Below are 20,231 nucleotides of genomic sequence, written 5' to 3' on the forward strand. Positions count from 1 at the left end.
TCTTATGTCTGTAAAGTATCTGTCAAGAGTTAAAAGTGATCTCTGGAGCATCTGCCCTGCAATTCCTGAGGCAAACTTCACAGCTGCATCTCTGCCCTCGGTACCCTGTGACTCAGCAGCATTGCTGTGCTACCCAAAAAATATTTTCTATTAATCCAGCTGCTCTTGTGTGGGAGTGCTGGGCACCAACCCCATGGCTGTAAACTGAGGCTTTCCAGTTGATCCTGCAGCTGATTTTACCACGTGAACAATGAACAGAAGGTATTTGATGAATTCGTGGCAACTGCCCCAGGAAACTCAGATGAAAAACTACCAGCTGAAAATATTGTTGTAACACTGATATTGGCAATACATTCTTATAATGCATATTGTGTTCTCAGTGGAATCATCTGCCTCCTGCTTGGAACTCTTCAGAACTAATCTCAGCAGTGTGAGCAGGCTTTAGTTCAGGGTGACAAAGAGGGAAAGGTATTCACTATGAAAACATGAGTGTGTCATTGGGGTCTTTGTGCTTTGATGTATTTAGATATTTTTCTATGTTCGCTGCACTGTAAAAATGTCAACCAAATAACTGCTAAGGAGCAAAAATAAACAATAAAGGGGCACTTTTTCATGGCAGTTCGGTGAGCTGTGCATCTGTGACTCCTCAGGAATGCAAGTTCTAATAAACTACTCAAAATGTTGCAGAGCTAACAACAGAAAAGGGTAATCTCTGTCACAGACAGATAATTGCACTGGTAGAACACAAATACATGCATAATTCACAAGTAGAAACAGTAAAAATAAGTTTTACTGGAGCATGTAGAATTAAAATACTGCACACAGCTAGTGACAGACAAATGAAATTGTCAGTATTTTCAAGTCTTTTGATTGACTTTCTGCTTTAAGGTGGCATTAGACTGAACCACAAGGTGTGTTTTTATAATGCTCTATGGTCATTGTCCATGTAACTTGACCATGCCATTGGGTTTAGCTAAAGCATATTTTATCTTGCTAGAACAATACATAGCTTAAATTCTTAGATCTCCATTTTTATACAAACTTGGCTAAAGAAAATAATTCTATGTTTAAAAAGCATCTTGAAATAATTTATTTGCCCGTGATATTGGTAATATGATGATATAATATGATTCAATAATTTATTTGTACATGATGTTGGTAATTTATTTGTACATCATGTTGGTACATGATTTCTGGTAAATATGCATTTATCAGAAAAGACCATATATGTGATTTTTAACTGCTATGAAAATAAAGGTACAAATTCTTTTCCTCACTGAATAACATCCATCCATCCAAGGTTGTGGATTAATGCTACTCATCAGTGCTGAACGGGAAATTCAGAGTAGAACAAGGAATTGTGAATTACGAAACTTGGGGCAATATAAATAAAACATTGAAAGAAGCAAATGTTTAGTTATGCCATATTCCTTTTCATAGCATAGCCTGGATGTGTTAGCCTGGTAATTGGTAAATAAGAAAAGGAGAAAAATACCGTCTGGAAGTTTAACTGGAAAAAAAATAAAAAGGATCTGGGAAAATCTAATTAACCTTCTTGTCCTTTTTCGCGTTTGGGTCCCTCCTAGGAAATAATCCTCCGTGTTGCTGCTGTCCCGGAGGGCGCACTCCGCGTGTCTCCCGCAGCCATTCCCGATTCCTCCAACCCCGCCACGGCCGAGCGCAGCCGCGACCCGCCCGCGGGGCGGGGCTTCCCTGCGCCAGCCAATCAGACAGCCGCGATTGCCGGATGGCCCCGCCCCTCCGCCTTTACACCAATCCCCTTCCTGTGCGTCGTTTCCTTCCCCGCCTCCATGGACGGAAGATGGCGGCCGCTGCAGCCAATGGGCGGCAGGGGCGGGGCTGGCGGCGGCCGCGCGGGGCGCACGCGGCGGCTGGGCCGGCTCTGAGGGACCGGGACCGGGACCGGGACCCGGGATAAGGATCCGGGTGAGGAACACCGGCAGGGACCGGGATAAGGACCGGAGCACTGGCAGGGCCAAGGATTCCATGGAGCGGCCGGGATAAGGATCCGGTAAGGAACACCGACCGGGACAGGGACACGGGACACGGCCGGGATAAGGATCCGGGTGAGGAACACCGTTAGGGACAGAGACCGGGACATGGCTGGGATAAGGAACACCGGCAGGGATCGGGATAAAGATTCGGGTAAGGAGCACTGGCAGGAACAGGGATAAGGATCGGGATAAGGAACACCGGCAGTGACAGGGATAAGGATCCCGGTAAGGAACACCGGCAGTGACAGGGATAAGGATCCCGGTAAGGAACACCGGCAGTGACAGGGATAAGGATCGGGATGAGGAGCACTGGCAGGGACAGGGATCCCATGGAGCGGCCGGGATAAGGATCCGGTAAGGCACACCGACAGGGACAGCGATAAGGATTGGGATAAAGAGCACTGGCAGGGACAGGGATAAGGATCCGGGATAAGGAACACCGGCAGGGACAGGGATAGGGACCGGGATAAGAAACACCGGCAGATACAGGGATAAGGATCCGGTAAGGAACACCGGTAGGATAGGGACCAGGACACAGCCGGGATAAGAAAAACTGGCAGGAACAGGGACCGGGACAAGGAACACCGGCAGGGACAGGGATAAGGATCCCAGTAAGGAACACCGGCAGGGACAGGGATCCCATGGAGCGGCCACAATAAGGATCCGGGTGAGGAACACCGGCAGGGAGAGGGGTAAGGACCGGGATAAGGAACACCGGCAGGGACAGGAACAGGGATAAGGATCCGGTAAGGAACACTGGCAGGGACAGAGATAAGGATCGGGATCAGGAACACCAGCAAGGACAGGGATAAGGATCCGGTCGAAAAACACCGGCCAGGACGGGGATAACGATCCGGTAGGGAACACCGGCAGGAACAGGGATAAGAATCGGGATAAGGAACACCGGCAGGGACAGGGATAAGGATCCCGGTAAGGAACACCGGCAGGGACAGGGATAAGGATCCCGGTAAGGAACACCGGCAGGGACAGGGATAAGGATCCCGGTAAGGAACACCGGCAGGGACAGGGATAAGGATCCCGGTAAGGAACACTGGCAGGGACAGGGATAAGGATCGGGATAAGGAACACCGGCAGGGACAGGAACAGGGATAAGGATCGGGATAAGGAACACCGGCAGGGACAGGAACAGGGATAAGGATCGGGATAAGGAACACCGGCAGGGACAGCGATAAGGATCGGGATAAGGAACACCGGCAGGGACAGGAACAGGGATAAGGATCCGGTAGGGAACACCGGCAGGGACAGGGATAAGAATCGGGATAAGGAACACCGGCAGGGACAGGGATAAGGATCCCGGTAAGGAACACTGGCAGGGACAGGAACAGGGATAAGGATCGGGATAAGGAACACCGGCAGGGACAGGAACAGGGATAAGGATCGGGATAAGGAACACCGGCAGGGACAGGAACAGGGATAAGGATCGGGATAAGGAACACCGGCAGGGACAGGAACAGGGATAAGGATCGGGATAAGGAACACCGGCAGGGACAGGGACAGGGATAAGGATCGGGATAAGGAACACCGGCAGGGACAGCGATAAGGATCGGGATAAGGAACACCGGCAGGGACAGGAACAGCGATAAGGATCGGGATAAGGAACACCGCAGGGACAGGAACAGGGATAAGGATCGGGATAAGGAACACCGGCAGGGACAGGGACAGGGATAAGGATCGGGATAAGGAACACCGGCAGGGACAGGGACAGGGATAAGGATCCCGTAAGGAACGGCAGCAGGGATAAGGCTGCCCAGGGCAGTGGTGGAATCACCGTCCCCTGGAAGTGTCCCAAACTACGTGGATGCGGTGCCTGGGGACACGGTTTGGTGGTGGCATTGGCAGTGCTGGGTTAATGTCTGGACTGGATCATAAATATCTTTTTCAGCCTCAATGATTTGTGATTTAATGAAATACATGGACTAGGAAGTTGTGCTGTAAGCACCACCTGACCTCCCCCAGGTTTGGTGCAGATGGGAATCTTTATTAATGACAGTGACAGTCTGAAACAACAAAAAAAAAACCCCACACCCAGACAAATCTGGAAAAGGTCAGAAGAAGAAATGGAAGTTGCTGTTTGGGTTTTTTTGTTTGCTAGTTTTACTTCTTTGGGGAAAAAAGGAAAACAAACTTTTCTATGGTTTTGAATATAAAAGTAGTTACAGAAATTACTGCCAAAGCTGTGATATCCATATCCTAAACTTTTATTTTATATAATCAACATATATCCTTCAGTATGCTGTGTTGCAGAATTAACTTTTCCTACAAGATACAGGGAGTGGACTTGTCAATTCTGTGTTTTGTTACTGGCTCATATTGGTCATAATCCTATAGTTCTAGATTAATTTTTCCTAGATATGTGTTACATATTTGAAAGAATGCAGAAACACAAGCTCATTTCTTAGTATGCTGATTTTTAGGTCTGTAAAAACTTTGTTCTCAGAACTAAGTTATGTTAATGCCTTTTATTTCCTCATATTTTCAGTGGGTTTCCTGTTTAAGAGAATAATCAGATTCAGTGAAGTGTGTGTGCAGAGCAGCTCCTGAAGATAACTGTCCCTGTCAGCAGAATAATTAAACAGGTTTGTGTTTGTGTGAATCCCATGGTTTCTAGGTGCTGATTTTACGTGGTGCTCGTTTAAAGTTTGCATGTTGTTTTTTGTTTGTTTCAAGACAAAACACATTTGGAGGAAAACACAAACAGGTGTAGCAGTCCCAGACCTTGTGGAAATAAATATATTAATTTTTTTTCCACATAAGAGTTCTTCTGTGCATGGATTGATGATGTCAAGTGGCTTAGAATATTTTTTTTTTAAAGAGCATAGAATCATAGAATGGTTTGGATAGAAAGGGACCTTAAATCACCTCATTCCAACCCCCTGCCATGGGCAGGACACCTTCCACCAGGTTGCTCCAGGTCCCATCCAGCCTGGCCTTAAACATTCCCAGGGATGGGGCAGCCACAGCTGCTCTGTGCCAGGGCATCACCACCCTCACAGGGAAGAAATTCTTCCTGTCCTCTGTCAGTTTAAATCCATTCCCCCTTGTCCTGTCACTCCAGTCTCTCTCCATCTTTCTTGCAGGCTCCCTTCAGGTACTGGAAGGCTGCAATTACATCACCCCAGAGCCTTCTCTTTTCCAGGCTGAACAATCCCCATTCTCTCAACCTTTCAGGATGAATTTTTTTTGAATGTTCTTTTCTTTCACTGCATCATTTTTGCAGGGCAGCCCTGGGGTCTGGGCTGTACCTGGCTGTGTGGGAGCTCTCCTGAGAGACCAGATGGTTGTTGCCTGCTGGCAGCATTCTCCAGCTTTGTTGTGCTTTTTACTGGAAGTATAAAAAATAATGTTTCCAAGCTTTTCTGGGGAAAAAAAAAGAAAAAGAAAAAGGGCAAAACAGAAGGAAATCAGCACTACCATGCTGCTCAGCTGTGTTGATCTGTGTTCATACCAAGCTGCCTCTGCAGACAATCTAAGAGTTGGGTTTATTTGAATGAAAAGATGGTTTTTTTGGGGCTCAGCTTCTCCCGTTGAGGACATGCCCATTAGTGGCTTTCACACCAGACATTAAAAAGAAGCATTGAGAATTGAATCAGGGTCTTGGCAAGGTTTGGAGTGTGCTTTTGCACTCTGGAGCAGTTCAGGTGCAAAATGGGCAATGGGGGATATAAGAAAAGCAGGAAAAGAGCATATTGCCCAATCCCTTGTGGGGTTAGGAAATTGAACCTCAAACAAACATGCCTTTGCCCTCCTCAGGGACCTCCACCCTGACCCACCACCCACTTCTCCCTCAGCTCTTCCCCTTCTCATGTCCCTGCTACTGTCCCCTTTCCTTCAACAGAGGGGTTAAACACAAGAGTTACATAAATTCTTCCTGGTGCATTTTCCTCTCTTATTTACAAAAATAAAGTAAAATTATTGTTTTGCTGTATTGTTTATAACCTTTCTTGCAATTGCTTTATTTCTTCAGCAAAAACTTAATTTTTTTATATTTTTAACTGATTAACAACTTTTCACTTGCACCTCTCTGCAGCTCACCATCTCAGCTCATACTCTCACCATACTGAGATCTTTCTTTTTTCCCCTGCCTCTTATTTCAAGGCAAAACCTTGCTCAGCTTCTCATTAAAAATAAGATACAAAAGTGCTGTACATTGGTGAGCAGTTAAATTGGTGAGAAGATAGCCCAGCATTTAGTTAAAATTGGCAAACTGGAGTTGTGTGCTGGCAGCACCTGGAATAGGAAGCTTCAGGTATTGTTCACTTTTCAGTAATTTGAGGATCTTTTCATAATAATAATTTGTGTATCTTTGTTGCTATGGGAATGAGTGGGAGAGCTGGAATTAAGTGTTATTACTCCTTTGTGCAATCAGAAGGGACAAGCAGCTGTGAAAGCAAAATTTCTTGTTTAGAAACATACCGCTCTTACTAGCAATTCTGACTTCAGTTTTTATGCAGTTCATGAAGGAGTTTTTAGAGGTAAGAGGATTTGATTTTAGTTTATTCAGTGTCTGGCAGGATATATAAGGAAATACATGACTCAGCTTTGAAAGGGAGAAAAACAGATTTAAAGAAAAGTTAATTCTAGTGGTTTAATATCTTGGGCAACTATTACTTTGCATGTGCATTGAACAGTCCTGCTTCAGGAATGTTTGTGGAGAGTGGAATGAGGTTGAGGGTGAGAGAGGAAGGGTTTTGTAGTTGCTGGGTTTGGTTTGTTGATCCCTCTTCCATAGGAAATGTGAGTGATGGGTGTTTGGACTCAGCATTTGCTGGATGCTAAAAGCAAATACAAATGCACACAGGTCAGTCATTTTCTGTGTTTATGTGTGCCTTGCATGGACATATGAGCTGCATCTGGTATGAAGCCTGAATGATGGAAATCCAAATGAGACTTTATTAAAGAACTTGTATATTTTTAACCTCTGATAGTTCACAAAGAAAAGTTGTGGCATAGTTGAATTTGGTTGGGTTTTTTTCCTTCCATTTTTCGTGCTAGGCAGTTCTAAGCGAAGGCTGTGATTTTTGATTAATGGTCTGATTTGAGGAACGGAGACTTTTAAAAGGAAGAAGAAAAGTCCCGGTGCTCTATTAACTCCCGGTTAATTATTATTGTGTCGGTAAATCCGCTCCGCTCTGGGGCGGTCACTGGCGACACCCGGTGGCCGAGAGCGGAATGACAGCCCCAGGGCTCTGCCCCCGATTTTTGGGCTTTTCCCCCCAAACCTGGGCTTTAGGTGTGGCTGTTTGCTCAGCTCCTTGGGCCGCTGTCCCACAGCTCCAGCAGCGTGCAGAGGAGGCCACCTTAACCTGGAACCTCTGTGCACACACATGCTTTCTTACTAAATTCCTAATGCTGCTGTGGAAACTATGGGCTGAGCAAAAAACGTGTCCTGCTCTTGTCTGCCTGGCACTGTGGTGTCTTCCAGAAGGGAATCATGAGCCAGCTTATCTCAGAGTTGCTTGTTTCTCAACCTGCCTTCCTATTTGGGTTCTTTGCTGTGCAAGGACAGTGCTGGGTGCCAGCCTGGCGGGGTTATAAAAGCAGATGGAGGCAGTTAAAGTTTTTACCCCCACTGTTAATAACTGGGAAGTATTTTGTAAGATAAACTTTATGATTTCTGCTCCATATTTTATTTATGGTCAGTTTATACTTTTAAACTCTTGTGCCAGTATTGTTCTTGAGTAGCTCCCCTCCCTCCCTCCCCAGCATTAATTCCTTTGATGTATTTGTAGATAGTAATTGTATCCCCTTCAGTCTCTGTCTTTGCCAAGCTACACAAGGCAAAGCATCCAGCTACTTCTTGTGGAATAAACATTCCATTACCTGCAGCATCTCACCCTTCCTTCTCTGCCCTCAGCAAAGGGCACTGCTGGGAGTCTGCTATGACCCTGTGAAATGTGGCTTTACTTCAGCATTGAGAACAAACATGGCTTGAGAGCAGGGTTATTAAAATGCAAAAGGCTCTTGGCTTTGCTTTTTATCCCTGCATTGTTTTGGGGCAGCAGGCTGCTTAAGATGTTGGGAAGGTGTTTGTGGATCTCAGAAAAGTGAATTCCCCACCTAGGTTTTCGGGGTTTGTGGGTCCTAACAAAAACTTGGAGTTCTGGTTTTGCCAGCCGGGATTGTCTGTGCTGCTGCATACAGCAGATCTCTCGATCAGAAAATGTGGAGTATCAATACCTGCACACTTTCTCCTTTGTCCTTCCATTTCTTGATTTTATTTCTTGACTGAGTCCTAAATCACTTCAAGAGTGAAAAAACAGTTGAATGTGAACTTCCAGTGGAGTATGGAAGATCACTGTCCATTTGAGTGTCATGAAAAGTAAAAGCTGATTTTTAAAAAAAATCTTTTATGGCATTGGTGAAGCTGCTGCTGGAGCTCAATGTATGGTTCCCTGTCTAAAGGCTCCTGAAAACAAAGAGCTGAAGAAAGTGCCTTGCATGGCCTCAATGTCCACATCCTCCATGCCTTAGCATCTTTTGTGGAGATTCAAAAGTAAATTCTCCTGATCAGGATGAAGGCAACATAGCTCTGAAACCCCTTATTTCAGCCTCTTCCATCTTCCTGTTGTCACTTAGATGACATCTTTCCCTTTTGTCTGCTGCAAAGCATTGAAAATTGAGCTTAGGGCATGATAAAGATTCAGTAGAGCCTCCAGCTGTCAGACTGTGCACAAAGAGCATGTTTTGGAAACTGATAGTCTGTGAACTGCCACGGGCACACAGGGATCTCAGGTTTCTCTTGTTGCTTTGAAACTGGAGAGGGTCTGACAAATTACCTTGACGTGGGGATGTTCTGGAGTAGCTAAATATAAAAAAAAAATTGATATTGTGGGATGTGACTGGCAAAGACACTTTAGTGATCTGCAAGTTCTGGGGAAGAAGATGAGGAAAATGAGGAGAAGTCATTTTCCCTGCTTGGGCTTGGCAGATGTTTGTGCCTCTGCAACACATCTGGAACTGCAGAGAATTGCTTGGGCAGTGATATTATGTGACAGTGTTCACAGGGTCCTTAGATGAGGGAAGAGATGAGGATCTGACTCCATGTTTCAGAAGGCTGATTTATTATTTTATGATATATATTACATTAAAACTATACTAAAGGAATAGAAGATAGGATTTCATCAGAAGGCTGGCAAAGAATAGAATAGGAAAGAATGAATAACAGGTTTGTGACTCGGACTCTCTGAGCCAGCTGACTGTGATTGGCCATTAATTAGAAACAACCACATGAGACCAATCACAGATGCACCTGTTGCATTCCACAGCAGCAGATAATCAATGTTTACATTTTACTCCTGAGGCCTCTCAGCTTCTCAGGAGGAAAAATCCTAAGGAAAGGATTTTTCATGAAAGATGCCTGCGACAATATTAGAGTGGGGAGAATTACCAAGCACACAAATGTTGTTTGTCTTGTATTCCCCTACATCTGCATTGAAGGGGAATCTTCTCACCTGTTCAGCAGTGACTGATTTAAGCTTGGGTTGTTAAGAAAAGAGTCCTGAAAACATAATAGTTTGTGTTTCGAAGAATGAGCTCTGATAATGAAGTGTACTTAAGGTAAATTGCTGTTGTGAAAGAATTTCTGAAGTATTCTAGTAAATAAAACATTGACTTTATGTCATTGTAGGTATTTTGGCACCAGTGTGTGGTAGTAGAAGCTCTTTTTCCAATTACAGCAGTTTCTTTATATCCTTTTATTATGGTTGCTGCTAAATTCAGGCTGAAATTTCCCAGGCTTCCTGTGGTGTAGAAATAAATTATTTGGAAGAATTTCAGCAAGTTTTATTAATCTTTGGGAAGGCTTCTTACTTATTTCCAGGTTTCTTCTGTATGAGGATGCTGGTAGTAAATGACAGTGTCTAAATTGAAGGAAATAAATGGTGTTGTTTCAGAGTCACTAAATTATTCATGCAGCTGTGTAAGTAATTTTTTCCTTTCACCTTTCTCTGTAGGGTGGATCATTGGTGTTGCCTGTTCATGTGGTGTTTTGTTCAGCTTAAAATGGCCCTGAAAATCATCTCTCTTGGAGTCCTTTCTTGTAATCCCAAAATAGAAAGGGCATCAGAGCACTTTGTGAGTGTGGAATTTGCAGGTGCACCACGGTGTCACAGTGACTTTAGCGTTGTATTCTGCAGTGTGGACATTCAGAACAAGGCTTCTTGTGTGACAGTGTGCTGCTGGCTGTACTCACTAATGTTTGTGTGCACAAGGATTGTGAATTGGGCCAGCACTGTTCTTGTTTCACTGACTGGGAGGGTGAGGAGTGAATGTTGGCCCTGGCTGGGAATTGCTCAGCAAGCTGTCCCAGTCAGGGCTGGGAAGTGTTTCTAGGCCAGGCTCTTGTTCAAACCCACTTAGATAAATCCTTTATTTCTGTCTGGTTTGAAATGACCACCTCAGTGCCCAGTCACACAGCAGAGCTGTTGGACCCCTTCACAAAGGAAAATTCTGTTTGTGAGCACGAACCTCCTCTGGGCTGCTGTGCTGAAGTGTGAAGGGGTCAAAACTGAATGCTGCATGCAGGTGACCATTGTAGCTCCATGTCTGAGTGCCAGCAGCTGTGGCTGTCTGTTATTTGAGAGGCTGATGAGCCCTGGATCCTCTTTCCCTTGTTTGTGGTTACGAGAATCATCTCGGTGCGATGCGTTCGGTGGGAGGTGCTCACAGGAGAAAGGAAATGACTTTTCTGTGGTGGCTGTGGTCTGATGAGATAAGCACAAATGCAGAAGGCTGAGACTTGGATTCTCTTCAAGGTCTGCAGCAGATTGCCAGGACAGCTGTGGTTCCATTACAGGAGCAGGCACAGGGCTCATCTTTGACCCCCCTGTCTCAGTGCAAGAACCAGGGCCCAGCACCAGGGCAGCTTCGCTGTTCTCCAGAGTCCACATGAGGAATCAGCATTTGTTCACTTGTTCAGAAGCTTCTGAGAGTGCAATTTAGGCATAGATGAGCTTTCAGAGTGTCTTTAAATACAGTATTTTTTGCCAGAAAAAAAGATGAAAACATAGTATATTGTATTTAGAATAATATTTGTATTTAGGATACAAATAGCCCAATTGCAGTATCTCTTTCTGTAATTTCCCCTTTGCCCGGGACTCTTTCAGACCTGCCTTTATGAAATAGGATTGCTTCTGCTGCAGCTTGATCTGAGAATAGCCATGAGAGCAAAATAGAGCATCTCTTATCCTCTTATTACTCCTTTATTGGATGACCACCTCAGCCACACCTGGATGCAGTCACATCCTCTGCCTGGGGAGGTCACTGCAAGGAAAGCTCCCCCTCACAGGAGGCTTCTGGCTGTGTCCAGCTGCTCCTGGCACAGTGGCATTTCAGGGACAGCTGCCTCTGTGGCTCCTTTGTTGGAAGGTCTGTGTCAGAGGCATGGAATTGGATGAAAAGAGAAGACTGAAAAAGGGATGTTCTCAAATGTGTTTGCATTATTGTTTTACACAGTTTCTTAGAGTAGTTAGAAACTGCGTTTCCCGTGTTTATGTCAGGGTCTTCTAAATTGTTCTAGAGAAAGTAGGTTAGCAATCTGAGCATCATATTTTAATAAATTTGCCTTAATTTTGAAGCCAAAATTTGTAATTTGGCATTTTTATGGTTTTGTATAGTGCTCTCTACCTTATTTGAGTTTTTTAATTGTACATTGGATTATTCTACACTTTTTCAATTGGTCATCTGACATTCTCTTTGGTTCATGTATTTCTGTCAATAGGCTTTCAGTTACTCAAGCTTGAATGTTAATTCATTGCACTTTGGACCTGAAGGCATGCCTAAATGTTCTAGATCTCACTAGATCTCCACCATATTTTCCAGTGTTGCAAAATCAGGATAGGTCTTTCTAGTTTGAATGCAGAATCTTACGCCAAAAAACCCCAATCTGAAAGTTTTCTTTTGATGAAAATAGTCACTCTATGGTTTTTATGATCTATGCATTTAAAGCTATGCTTGATCCAGTTCAGAAGTTGTTTTTGCATTCTCTCTTCATGGATGTCCAGTATAATATTCAAAAAAGGTTTTGTTTCTGTCCCCAAAAGATGAGTTCAGAACAGTTGTAGTTTCCATTTATATATTTTTTTTAATTATTGAATCCCAAAGCACTGAGCACCTGGGCCTTTTTCCCTTTATTCTTTCTTACCTCTTTTACTTTTTCCCTCCAGCCAATGCTGTTTAAGGCCATTTCCTTGGTTCTCTCTCCCACCTACAGCTCCTCTCTCCATTGCTAACCAGGATTGTACCCCAAAGCTCAGTCCTGGTGGGAGGACACAAATTCATTTCATGAAAAGCAAGTAGCTTGCTAGACCTAATTTTTTTGATCTTCCCATAGACTTTGTGTTTTATCTTTTTCCTCTTTCTATTCTACTGATACAATTTTCTCTGTACTGCAAATGAAGAATTACATGGAGCTTCTTTCTGACTGTGCCTTACATTTGGAAGCGAGATGTAGCTGATTGGAGAGGATGAAATAATTCTCTTGGCAGTTACATCTTGTCTCTGCACTTTAGTGTAGCCTCTCGTGCATTTTTTTCCCTTCCTGCCTGATGACTAAATGCTCTTTGCCTTCAGCAGGCTTTATGGGCATGCTGGAAAAACCCCTTTTCCCTCTGCTTGGGTGAAACAACAAACCCAGCAATGGGAGAGTGTGTGCTGGAGAAACTGAGCGTTCCTGAGGGGTGTTCTGTGCTTCCCCTCTGTGCTCAGGTCATTTGCTGGGGAGTGGTGCCAGTGAGGAGGGGTCTCTGCAGGCTGCTGAACTGGGGCAGTGCAGCCCTGATGTGTTCTCCCTTGTTGTCATTATATTGCTGAGGTTCCATATTGTTGGAGTTTTGTACCTCCTTGATGTTTCTCATAGGTATCTCCTCCAGGCACTGACTCCTCCTTATCCTCACAGCAGCCATCTGACTCCAGTCCCCCTCAGCCAACCCATCCACTCTTTTATAACACTCTGCTTATTGGCTCCAGCTGTGGCCTGTTAACATCAGGCCTGCTCCCAATCTCTAATAATTGGCTCAGCTGCAACTCTTTAGGGGGTAAGATTACTTTCTATATTACCTTTATTTACTTATGCTCTATCCCCCTACACTCCCTGCACTGGGGCAGTGCAGCAGTGATGTGTTCTGTCCTGCATTGGAGAAATGCAGCAGTGATGTGTTTGTTCTCCCTGCACTGGGGCAGTGCAGCAGTGATGTGTTTGTTCTCCCTGCATTGGAGAAATGCAGCAGTGATGTGTTTGTTCTCCCTGCATTGGAGAAATGCAGCAGTGATGTGTTTGTTCTCCCTGCACTGGGGCAGTGCAGCCCTGATGTGTTTGTTCTCCCTGCACTGGAGCAGTGCAGCTCTGATGTGTTTGTTCTCCCTGCACTGGGGCAGTGCAGCAGTGATGTGTTTGTTCTCCCTGCACTGGAGCAGTGCAGCAGTGCTGTGTTTGTTCTGCCTGCACTGGAGCAGTGCAGCCCTGATGTGTTTGTTCCCCCTGCATTGGAGCAGTGCAGCTCTGATGTGTTTGTTCTCCCTGCACTGGGGCAGTGCATCCCTGATGTGTTTGTTCTGCCTGCACTGGGGCAGTGCAGCAGTGATGTGTTTGTTCCCCCTGCACTGGAGCAGTGCAGCCCTGATGTGTTTGTTCTGCCTGCACTGGAGAAATGCATCCCTGATGTGTTTGTTCTCCCTGCATTGGAGCAGTGCAGCAGTGCTGTGTTCTGCCTGCACTGGAGAAATGCATCCCTGAAGTGTTTGTTCTGCCTGCCTTGGCAGCTCTGCTGCTCCCAAATGCAAACCACATGTGCTGTGCATGCAGGAGCTGCCTCCCGCTGCCCAGAGCTCTGGTTTTGTTCTCAGCTTGCTCTGGAACTTGTAATAATTGTGAAAATAAAGGGAGGGTCTGCTTGTATTGTTTGTGGTAGGAAAGAGCAGTGCAAGATTTCATCTGCTGCTGTTCAGATCCCTTGCTATTTTTGGTGTTTGACCTCTGCAGAGAAGATTGCCAGAACTACAGGTCTCTTTCATTTTTATTACGTGTTTCTACCCTCCTACTCGTAAGTTACTCTTATGTTAGTGATTAAATCTTTGAGAATGTGCCATTTTCCCCTGTATTTTTCAAAGGAAATTTTGTATTTCTATATATTTTTGAGCTAACATTCACTTTTGGAAAGGAGAACTTGGCAGCATCTTCTGTGCACCACTCAAAGGAAAAGGGAAATAACTTATGATTTGCTGGTTTATCTTTTGAAAAGTGTTCTGGATTGAAGAGGACTGATGAGCCTGTTGGCTTGAACTGAAGCTGCAGAGTTTAGAATGCTGCACAAACAGCACAGCAGTAAGTGCTGGGACAATGTTAAGTTTAGTTTGTGCAGATAGGTGCTTTGTTTTTATTTCTCCTCCGTTGGAAAGGGCTGCCTTTAGCACAGCTGTTTGCTTCTAGTCTTGCTGTGTGGTTGTTTCCACACTCCACCAGTGAAAAACACATAACAAAGGCATCTGAAAATCCTGTCCTGCCTCTTTGGCATCACTTCCACTTCGTGCCTTCTATTCTAAACACTGAGTTTATTTCTTTTATAAAGGAGCCTTGTAGGATGCCCTGGAGGTCAAAATATTTTAGGTTATTTCAGAGAATGGTATTTATTCTGAGCTCCCAAGATGTAATGAGTTTTGAGTGTCCTTCCAGAAGCTTATTGTTTCTGGTAGTTGTGGTATCCAGGGGATGTGCAGGGGTTGCATGTAACTGTGTACTTAATTCATGGAACAGATCACCTGAGTGCAGTTCCAAATCTGGATACAATAACATAGAAGTTTCAGGTTTAATTTGTAAAAGGTGGCTTTTCCTGGCTCAGGGGATGCAGGTGTGGATGCTGCTGAAAGATTCAGCTGTTCCAGGTAAGGAACGGTGATCCCTAAGGATGGGATTGCACCTCTGTGTCAGGCACGAGTGACTGGCCAGAGCCAGCCAGGTGCTGGAGTGACATCCCAGTGGTGGAGGGGGTGTCCTGGCACCTTGGCATCCCCTGCATTTTGTCAGTGTTGAGACTGTAGGTCCAGACTGTGGGTGACTTTGCTGGAGAAGCTGAAAAACCTGAATTTAATGAATTAACTCACATTCTGAGCAGAGGAGGGTCCATGGGGAAAGAAGAGCTTTTTGCCAGCGCCCTCTGTGATTTTTTTTTCTGAGACTGGAGTAGTCCAAGAGCAAGCTGTTGGTACAACTCTTTGTGTCAGACAGTTTGTCATACAGACATGAGCAGTTCTCCTCTCTGATCAAACTGGCTGTTGTGCTGTGTCCAGAACATTTCAGACTCTGATTTTGCCAAAGGATTCTTTGGAAAACAGATACCTCTGTTGTTGAGCTTAAGGAACTGAAAGTGCTTCAGTGCAGAGGAGCATGTGCTCTGTAGGTGGCTGCAGTCCAGTGCTTAGTTATCTCCTATTGTGTTTGGAAGACCATTGTTTCCTATTTGTCTCATAAATTTAACACAGATCCTATTCCTGCCATTTAAACTTTCCCATCAAAATACAACAGAGACTTCCCCTTCTGAAAAGGAAGGGCTGGCAGCTACACCCTGAAGTTTGAGCATGAATTGTTTATATAACCTTCAATCACAATTTCATAATAGTCTGAAGACTTTCTTGTTAAAGCAGACATTTTACTGAGTTTTTAGCAAAAACCTGGCTGCCATGGAACACAAGTCTGCGTTGTTGCAGTGGAAATAGAATTGAACCTTCACCTTCCTGATGGTAGAAATTGCATTTCTGTCTGAAAACATGCACATAATTTTCTGCTATTTCAGAATAGCTGTAGTTAAGTCATTCTGGGCAAAAGCTTGGGAGTTGTGTTGAGCTAATTTTATTTCCCAGAAAATATTATTAAAACTGAATGAACCTCCTTTTGCAGACTCTGGCTTTTTACAACTTCTGGGTATTTTCAGAGTTCCCTCACCTTCCCCAGCAGTAAAAGCTCTGACATGAGCCTTGTAGAAACTGCTTATTGAAAGATACTCTCTATCATAGTCAGTAATATTTAAACAACTGCAGCTTGCCTTCCAAATGGATGACATTTGTCAGGAACATGTCTGTTTGAGTTTACTTGGCCTTTTGAGTAGACGAAGTCTGAATATTTAGAGCTTAAAATTCAGGTCAGCTTGGAAAACTATATTTTTCTTACAAGAAATTCACAGAGAGAACCAGATTTTTTTAGTAACCATAGCACTGCAGGAGAGCTGGTTTACGAAAACTCCTTTCCCCACCCTCAAGCATGTGTGTTTGAAACTCTATTTAAATAGAACCTTCCATTGTAATTCTTCAGTAAATTGAATTAAGCAGTTTTCCTAATTAATGATGTTAAAAATATTTTATTTCTTCAGTTAATATTATTAATTTGCATGGCTGTTTAACAGTTTTGTGTTTAAGCAGCGTAGCAAACAGCATTTAGGAGCAGTTGGCTTTATGTAATAGTTCTAGTAAAAGCTTGTTTCATTTGAGGACGTACCCAGAAAAGTAAGGAAGGAACAAGTTCTGTGGGTAGGTTGTGCACAGGGTAATGCCAGAAAACACGTTCAACTTCTTTGCTTCAGAGGGGGAAGGAGTTTCCACAGGATGTCTGCATTTTATGGCAAAAATGCCTGGTAGATGTGCTCTGAAAGGTTGCTTTGATGTAGAAGATTAACCTGGGGACCTCATTGTCGGGATATTACTGAGGCAAATCGCTTAGTGAGATTATTTGTGACTTGGGAATTAAGTTTTTATGTGTGCCTGCTTAAGCTGTTTTTTAAGAATTTGCTGGTTTGTCACATGGTGTCATGAATATTTGTGTACACCAAACCAGAGGAGGGAAAGCAAACCCCTGAAACCACAAACAATGCCAAGAAGGGGGAAAAAAAAGGCAGAATGCAGCTTTGTCATAGCAACTTCTCCTTTGTTTTCGGTCTCTCATAGGCAATTAAAATAATTGCAACTAAAGCAAGTAATACATGGAAACTTGCACATTCCACCCCTAAAAATCCAGCCTGGAGAATTTGCAGAAAAATTGATGATAGAACAGCTGGGAAGGCATGAGAATGTTTTCTCACATTCTGTGTCTGCCTGATTTTTTTATTCCTTTTCTCTTTGGATTTTTTTTTAAAGGGTCATTTCATGCATATGGTACCTGGGGTTGGCTGCTGGTCCAGCCCTTAAGGAGACATCAGTACCAGTGAGAAGTCACTGGAGTGTTGACCCCTTAAAACCTGCTGTGATTCCCTGAATATTTAGGTGTGGATTCTTTTTAAACACAGAATAGTGGTCTCATTGAACTTATGTTCTTGACAGAAGTGGATGACTGTAAGAACACACCTACATCTTGCTTTAAAAAATGGTTGTAGTTTGTGAATCCCTAAAATTATTGCAAATATCTCTTTAAAATTTAAATGCTGCTGTGCTCTTCTTGACTCTGGATTGATGGAGTCTTTACTGCAATTACAGAATAGAATTTTCTGTTGTGTTATAGAAAGGAAAAGTATGTTTTTCCTTTTTTTAGGGCATATTTTAGAAGTGAATTTGTGAGAGAATCCAAGAGAATTTTGTTTAATTTTGGTTTTGCTGGGTAAAGTTTGCATTTGTGTGCATTGCTGAAATAGTTTGGGTTTCTAGGAGGGTTCAGTAGTGCCAGAGAGGAGTTGCCTCTGAAGGGAAGATTTTTATCAGCTGCACTAAAACGTCTGTGGTTTTACAGGAGGCTCAGAGAACACTGAGGTGCTTAATTGCAGTGAGTTCCACAGGTGACATTGCCTGTTCAGGTGGTCCCTGACACCCTGGCAGGTGTTTCTGTGCGTCACTGGGCACCTAAATACTTGTGAAATTACCTCACCAGGCCATTTCAGGCTGCAGTGCTGTGTCATTTTAGTCTTGCTCTCTGCCTGCCCTGTGCCCGTCCCTCGGCACAGCAGTTCACTGAAGAAGTCTCCTGGAGCTGTAGTGATGCAGCTGCTCGTGGGCTGTGCTTCCTCGAACAGAACTGACTCCTCCTCAGGTACAGGGGGTGACTTCATTTTGTTTCCACTTGTGGAGAACATCATGTTACTTTATAAAAATAATAAAGCAAATTTAGCTGAGTGATTTTCCCAGATAGACTGTTTAATCTGTTAAGGGGATTATCCGGTGTAGGGCTTACAGACACGAGAGACTGAACTCCTTCAATCAGGGAGCCCTTTCCTGTCCTGTGCTCCTGTGAATGAAGTTGTGTGGGGAGGACATGGGGATGATTGAATTTTATCTCCGTGCATCACCTCTGCACAAGATGCTTCCTCATAGGAGTTTTTAAAGGTAACCCTGTTGAAGAATGTTGTAATTAGAGCTCTCCTTGGCTTTTATTTGCTGCAGGTTGCTGGGGGGATGTCGGCAGTGGAGAAGGTGGAGCAGCAGCTGGCGGGGCTGCGCATCGCCCGGCGCTGCGTGCCCAGCGAGGAACCCGCCTACCTGCTGGACATCCACACCTCCAGAGCTGCCCAGCCCGGGGCCAGCCCCCTGGTGGCCGTGTCCTGCTCCAATGAGTCCCTCAGGGTGTACGACGGGGCCACGCTGCGCCTCCTGCGCGAGTACGGCGCCCGCGGCGGGGTCCTGGCCGGGGTCAGGTTTGCACACACCTCTGCCAGCCTGGTGTTCTCAGCCTGCAGCCAGGGCACGGTGAAGTGCTGGGACGTTCGCTCAGCCACGCAGAAACCAGTGCAGGTGTTCAGTGGTTATCCCTCCAACGCCTTCATCAGCTTCGACGTCAGCTGCAGCGACCTCATCGTGTGTGCCGGAACGGAGAAGGTTGAAAAGGACACGTTTCTGGTGTTTTGGGATGCAAGAGGCATTACAGACTGTGCCAGTGCCACCAAAGAGCCCTTGGGAGTCTATTCTGAAAGTCACAATGATGACATCACCAAAATCTGTTTTCATCCTGTGGAACCCAATTTGGTTGTGTCTGGCTCGACCGATGGCTTGGTGAATGTGTTTGACATCAACAAGGACAATGAAGATGATGCTTTGATATCCACTTGCAATTCAGATTCCTCAGTGAGTTCTCTTGGCTGGGCTGGGGAGGATTACAAGCAGGTCTATTGCATGACACACGATGAGGGGTTCTGCTGGTGGGACACGGCTCAGCTGGACACCGAGGAGCCAATAACCCTGCTGCACGTCCTGGATGCCAGAGAGTCAGTGAGCACTGAAAACCAGGGCCTGCATTACCTGGTGGGAGGCTTCTACCACGAGAAGGCAGGGAAACTCTTCCTGCTCGGGGGAACCTCCACAGGAGACATCCACCTGCTCAGCTGCAGCACCGAGGGCCTGAGCCTGGTGGGGACCCTGCGTGGGGGACACTCGGCCACCGTGCGCTCCTGCTGCTGGAGCCCCACGGAGGAGTCTCTGCTGACGGGTGGAGAGGATGCTCAGCTGTTGCTATGGAAACCCGGGGCTGTGGAAAGGTCCCTCACAAAGAAAGCATCTCTGAAGATCTCTTCTTCCGTGCAGAAGAGAGTGAGAGTTCACAACACCTCCCTCAAAAGCAGGAAAAAGTGAATTGCCTGAAGTGAGAATCTCTGCTGTGTAGAGCTTTCCTGGTGTTTAATCTCTCCAGGCAATACTTGGCTGTGTTTTATTTGGAGGTTTTCTGTGGAAAAAAACAGTGGTGCTTAAATTCCCCCTGGGAATGTATTTCAGTCATCAGAAGAATGCCTTTTATTTTTTTTTAAGTTCCTAATATTAATCAGACAAGAGTAAATGTTTGCTCCTGAGTTCTTGAGCAACAGATGCTAAATCATATTATATAAAACTGTTTCTGTGGTTATTTAATGTTTCAGACAATGTTTTAAATGTGTAATACAGGCCTATGGCTTGCAAAGTTTGTTATCTTCCCAATGATATTCCCCTGGCACATTTTAACAGCTTTTGTATTCCATGCTGTATCCTGCTTTCTTCACAGAAAACTTAATGAAATTGCTCAATTTAGTAAAAGATTTTATGTCACATCTTAATGCCTGAAGGAATTACTTCTTGATGAAACAGAAAATAAGTAGTTTTGCACTGTCACATCACTGGTTTAGAACAAGCTCATAAAGAAGCAGCTGATAGAGCCATCTTTTTCATAGCAGATATGAATGTATTCAACCAACAGCAGCTAATTTGTATGAGAACTGTTCAACTGGCATTATTTCCTGCATGAAAATACCCAAGAATTTTGCA

The 20,231-nt window shown here is 44.6% G+C and overlaps 1 protein-coding gene across 2 annotated transcripts; it reads left to right on the forward strand.

The window, feature by feature from the left end:
• The first annotated feature begins 1,921 nt into the window (after window positions 1-1,921).
• WDR89 (WD repeat domain 89) lies at window positions 1,922-20,023 on the forward strand. Of its 2 annotated transcripts, none has more exons than XM_059474625.1 (3): window positions 1,922-2,032; window positions 4,516-4,612; window positions 18,387-20,023. In XM_059474625.1, exon 3 carries the CDS (start codon window positions 18,399-18,401, stop codon window positions 19,566-19,568), a length of 1,170 nt encoding a protein of 389 aa, XP_059330608.1. In that variant the 5' UTR covers window positions 1,922-2,032; window positions 4,516-4,612; window positions 18,387-18,398; the 3' UTR covers window positions 19,569-20,023. The 2 variants fall into 2 exon arrangements, with proteins under 2 accessions (XP_059330608.1, XP_059330609.1); XM_059474626.1 differs by lacking the exon at window positions 1,922-2,032 and adding an exon at window positions 2,308-2,369.
• The last annotated feature ends 208 nt before the right edge of the window (window positions 20,024-20,231 follow it).

Source organism: Ammospiza nelsoni, chromosome 6 (assembly GCF_027579445.1).
Source record: "Ammospiza nelsoni isolate bAmmNel1 chromosome 6, bAmmNel1.pri, whole genome shotgun sequence".
NCBI lineage: Eukaryota > Metazoa > Chordata > Aves > Passeriformes > Passerellidae > Ammospiza > Ammospiza nelsoni.

What these genes read in the sequence shown, in the direction of transcription:
- WDR89 (XM_059474625.1), top strand. Translation starts at nt 18,399, where the DNA reads ATGTCGGCAGTGGAGAAGGTGGAGCAGCAGCTGGCGGGGCTGCGCATC.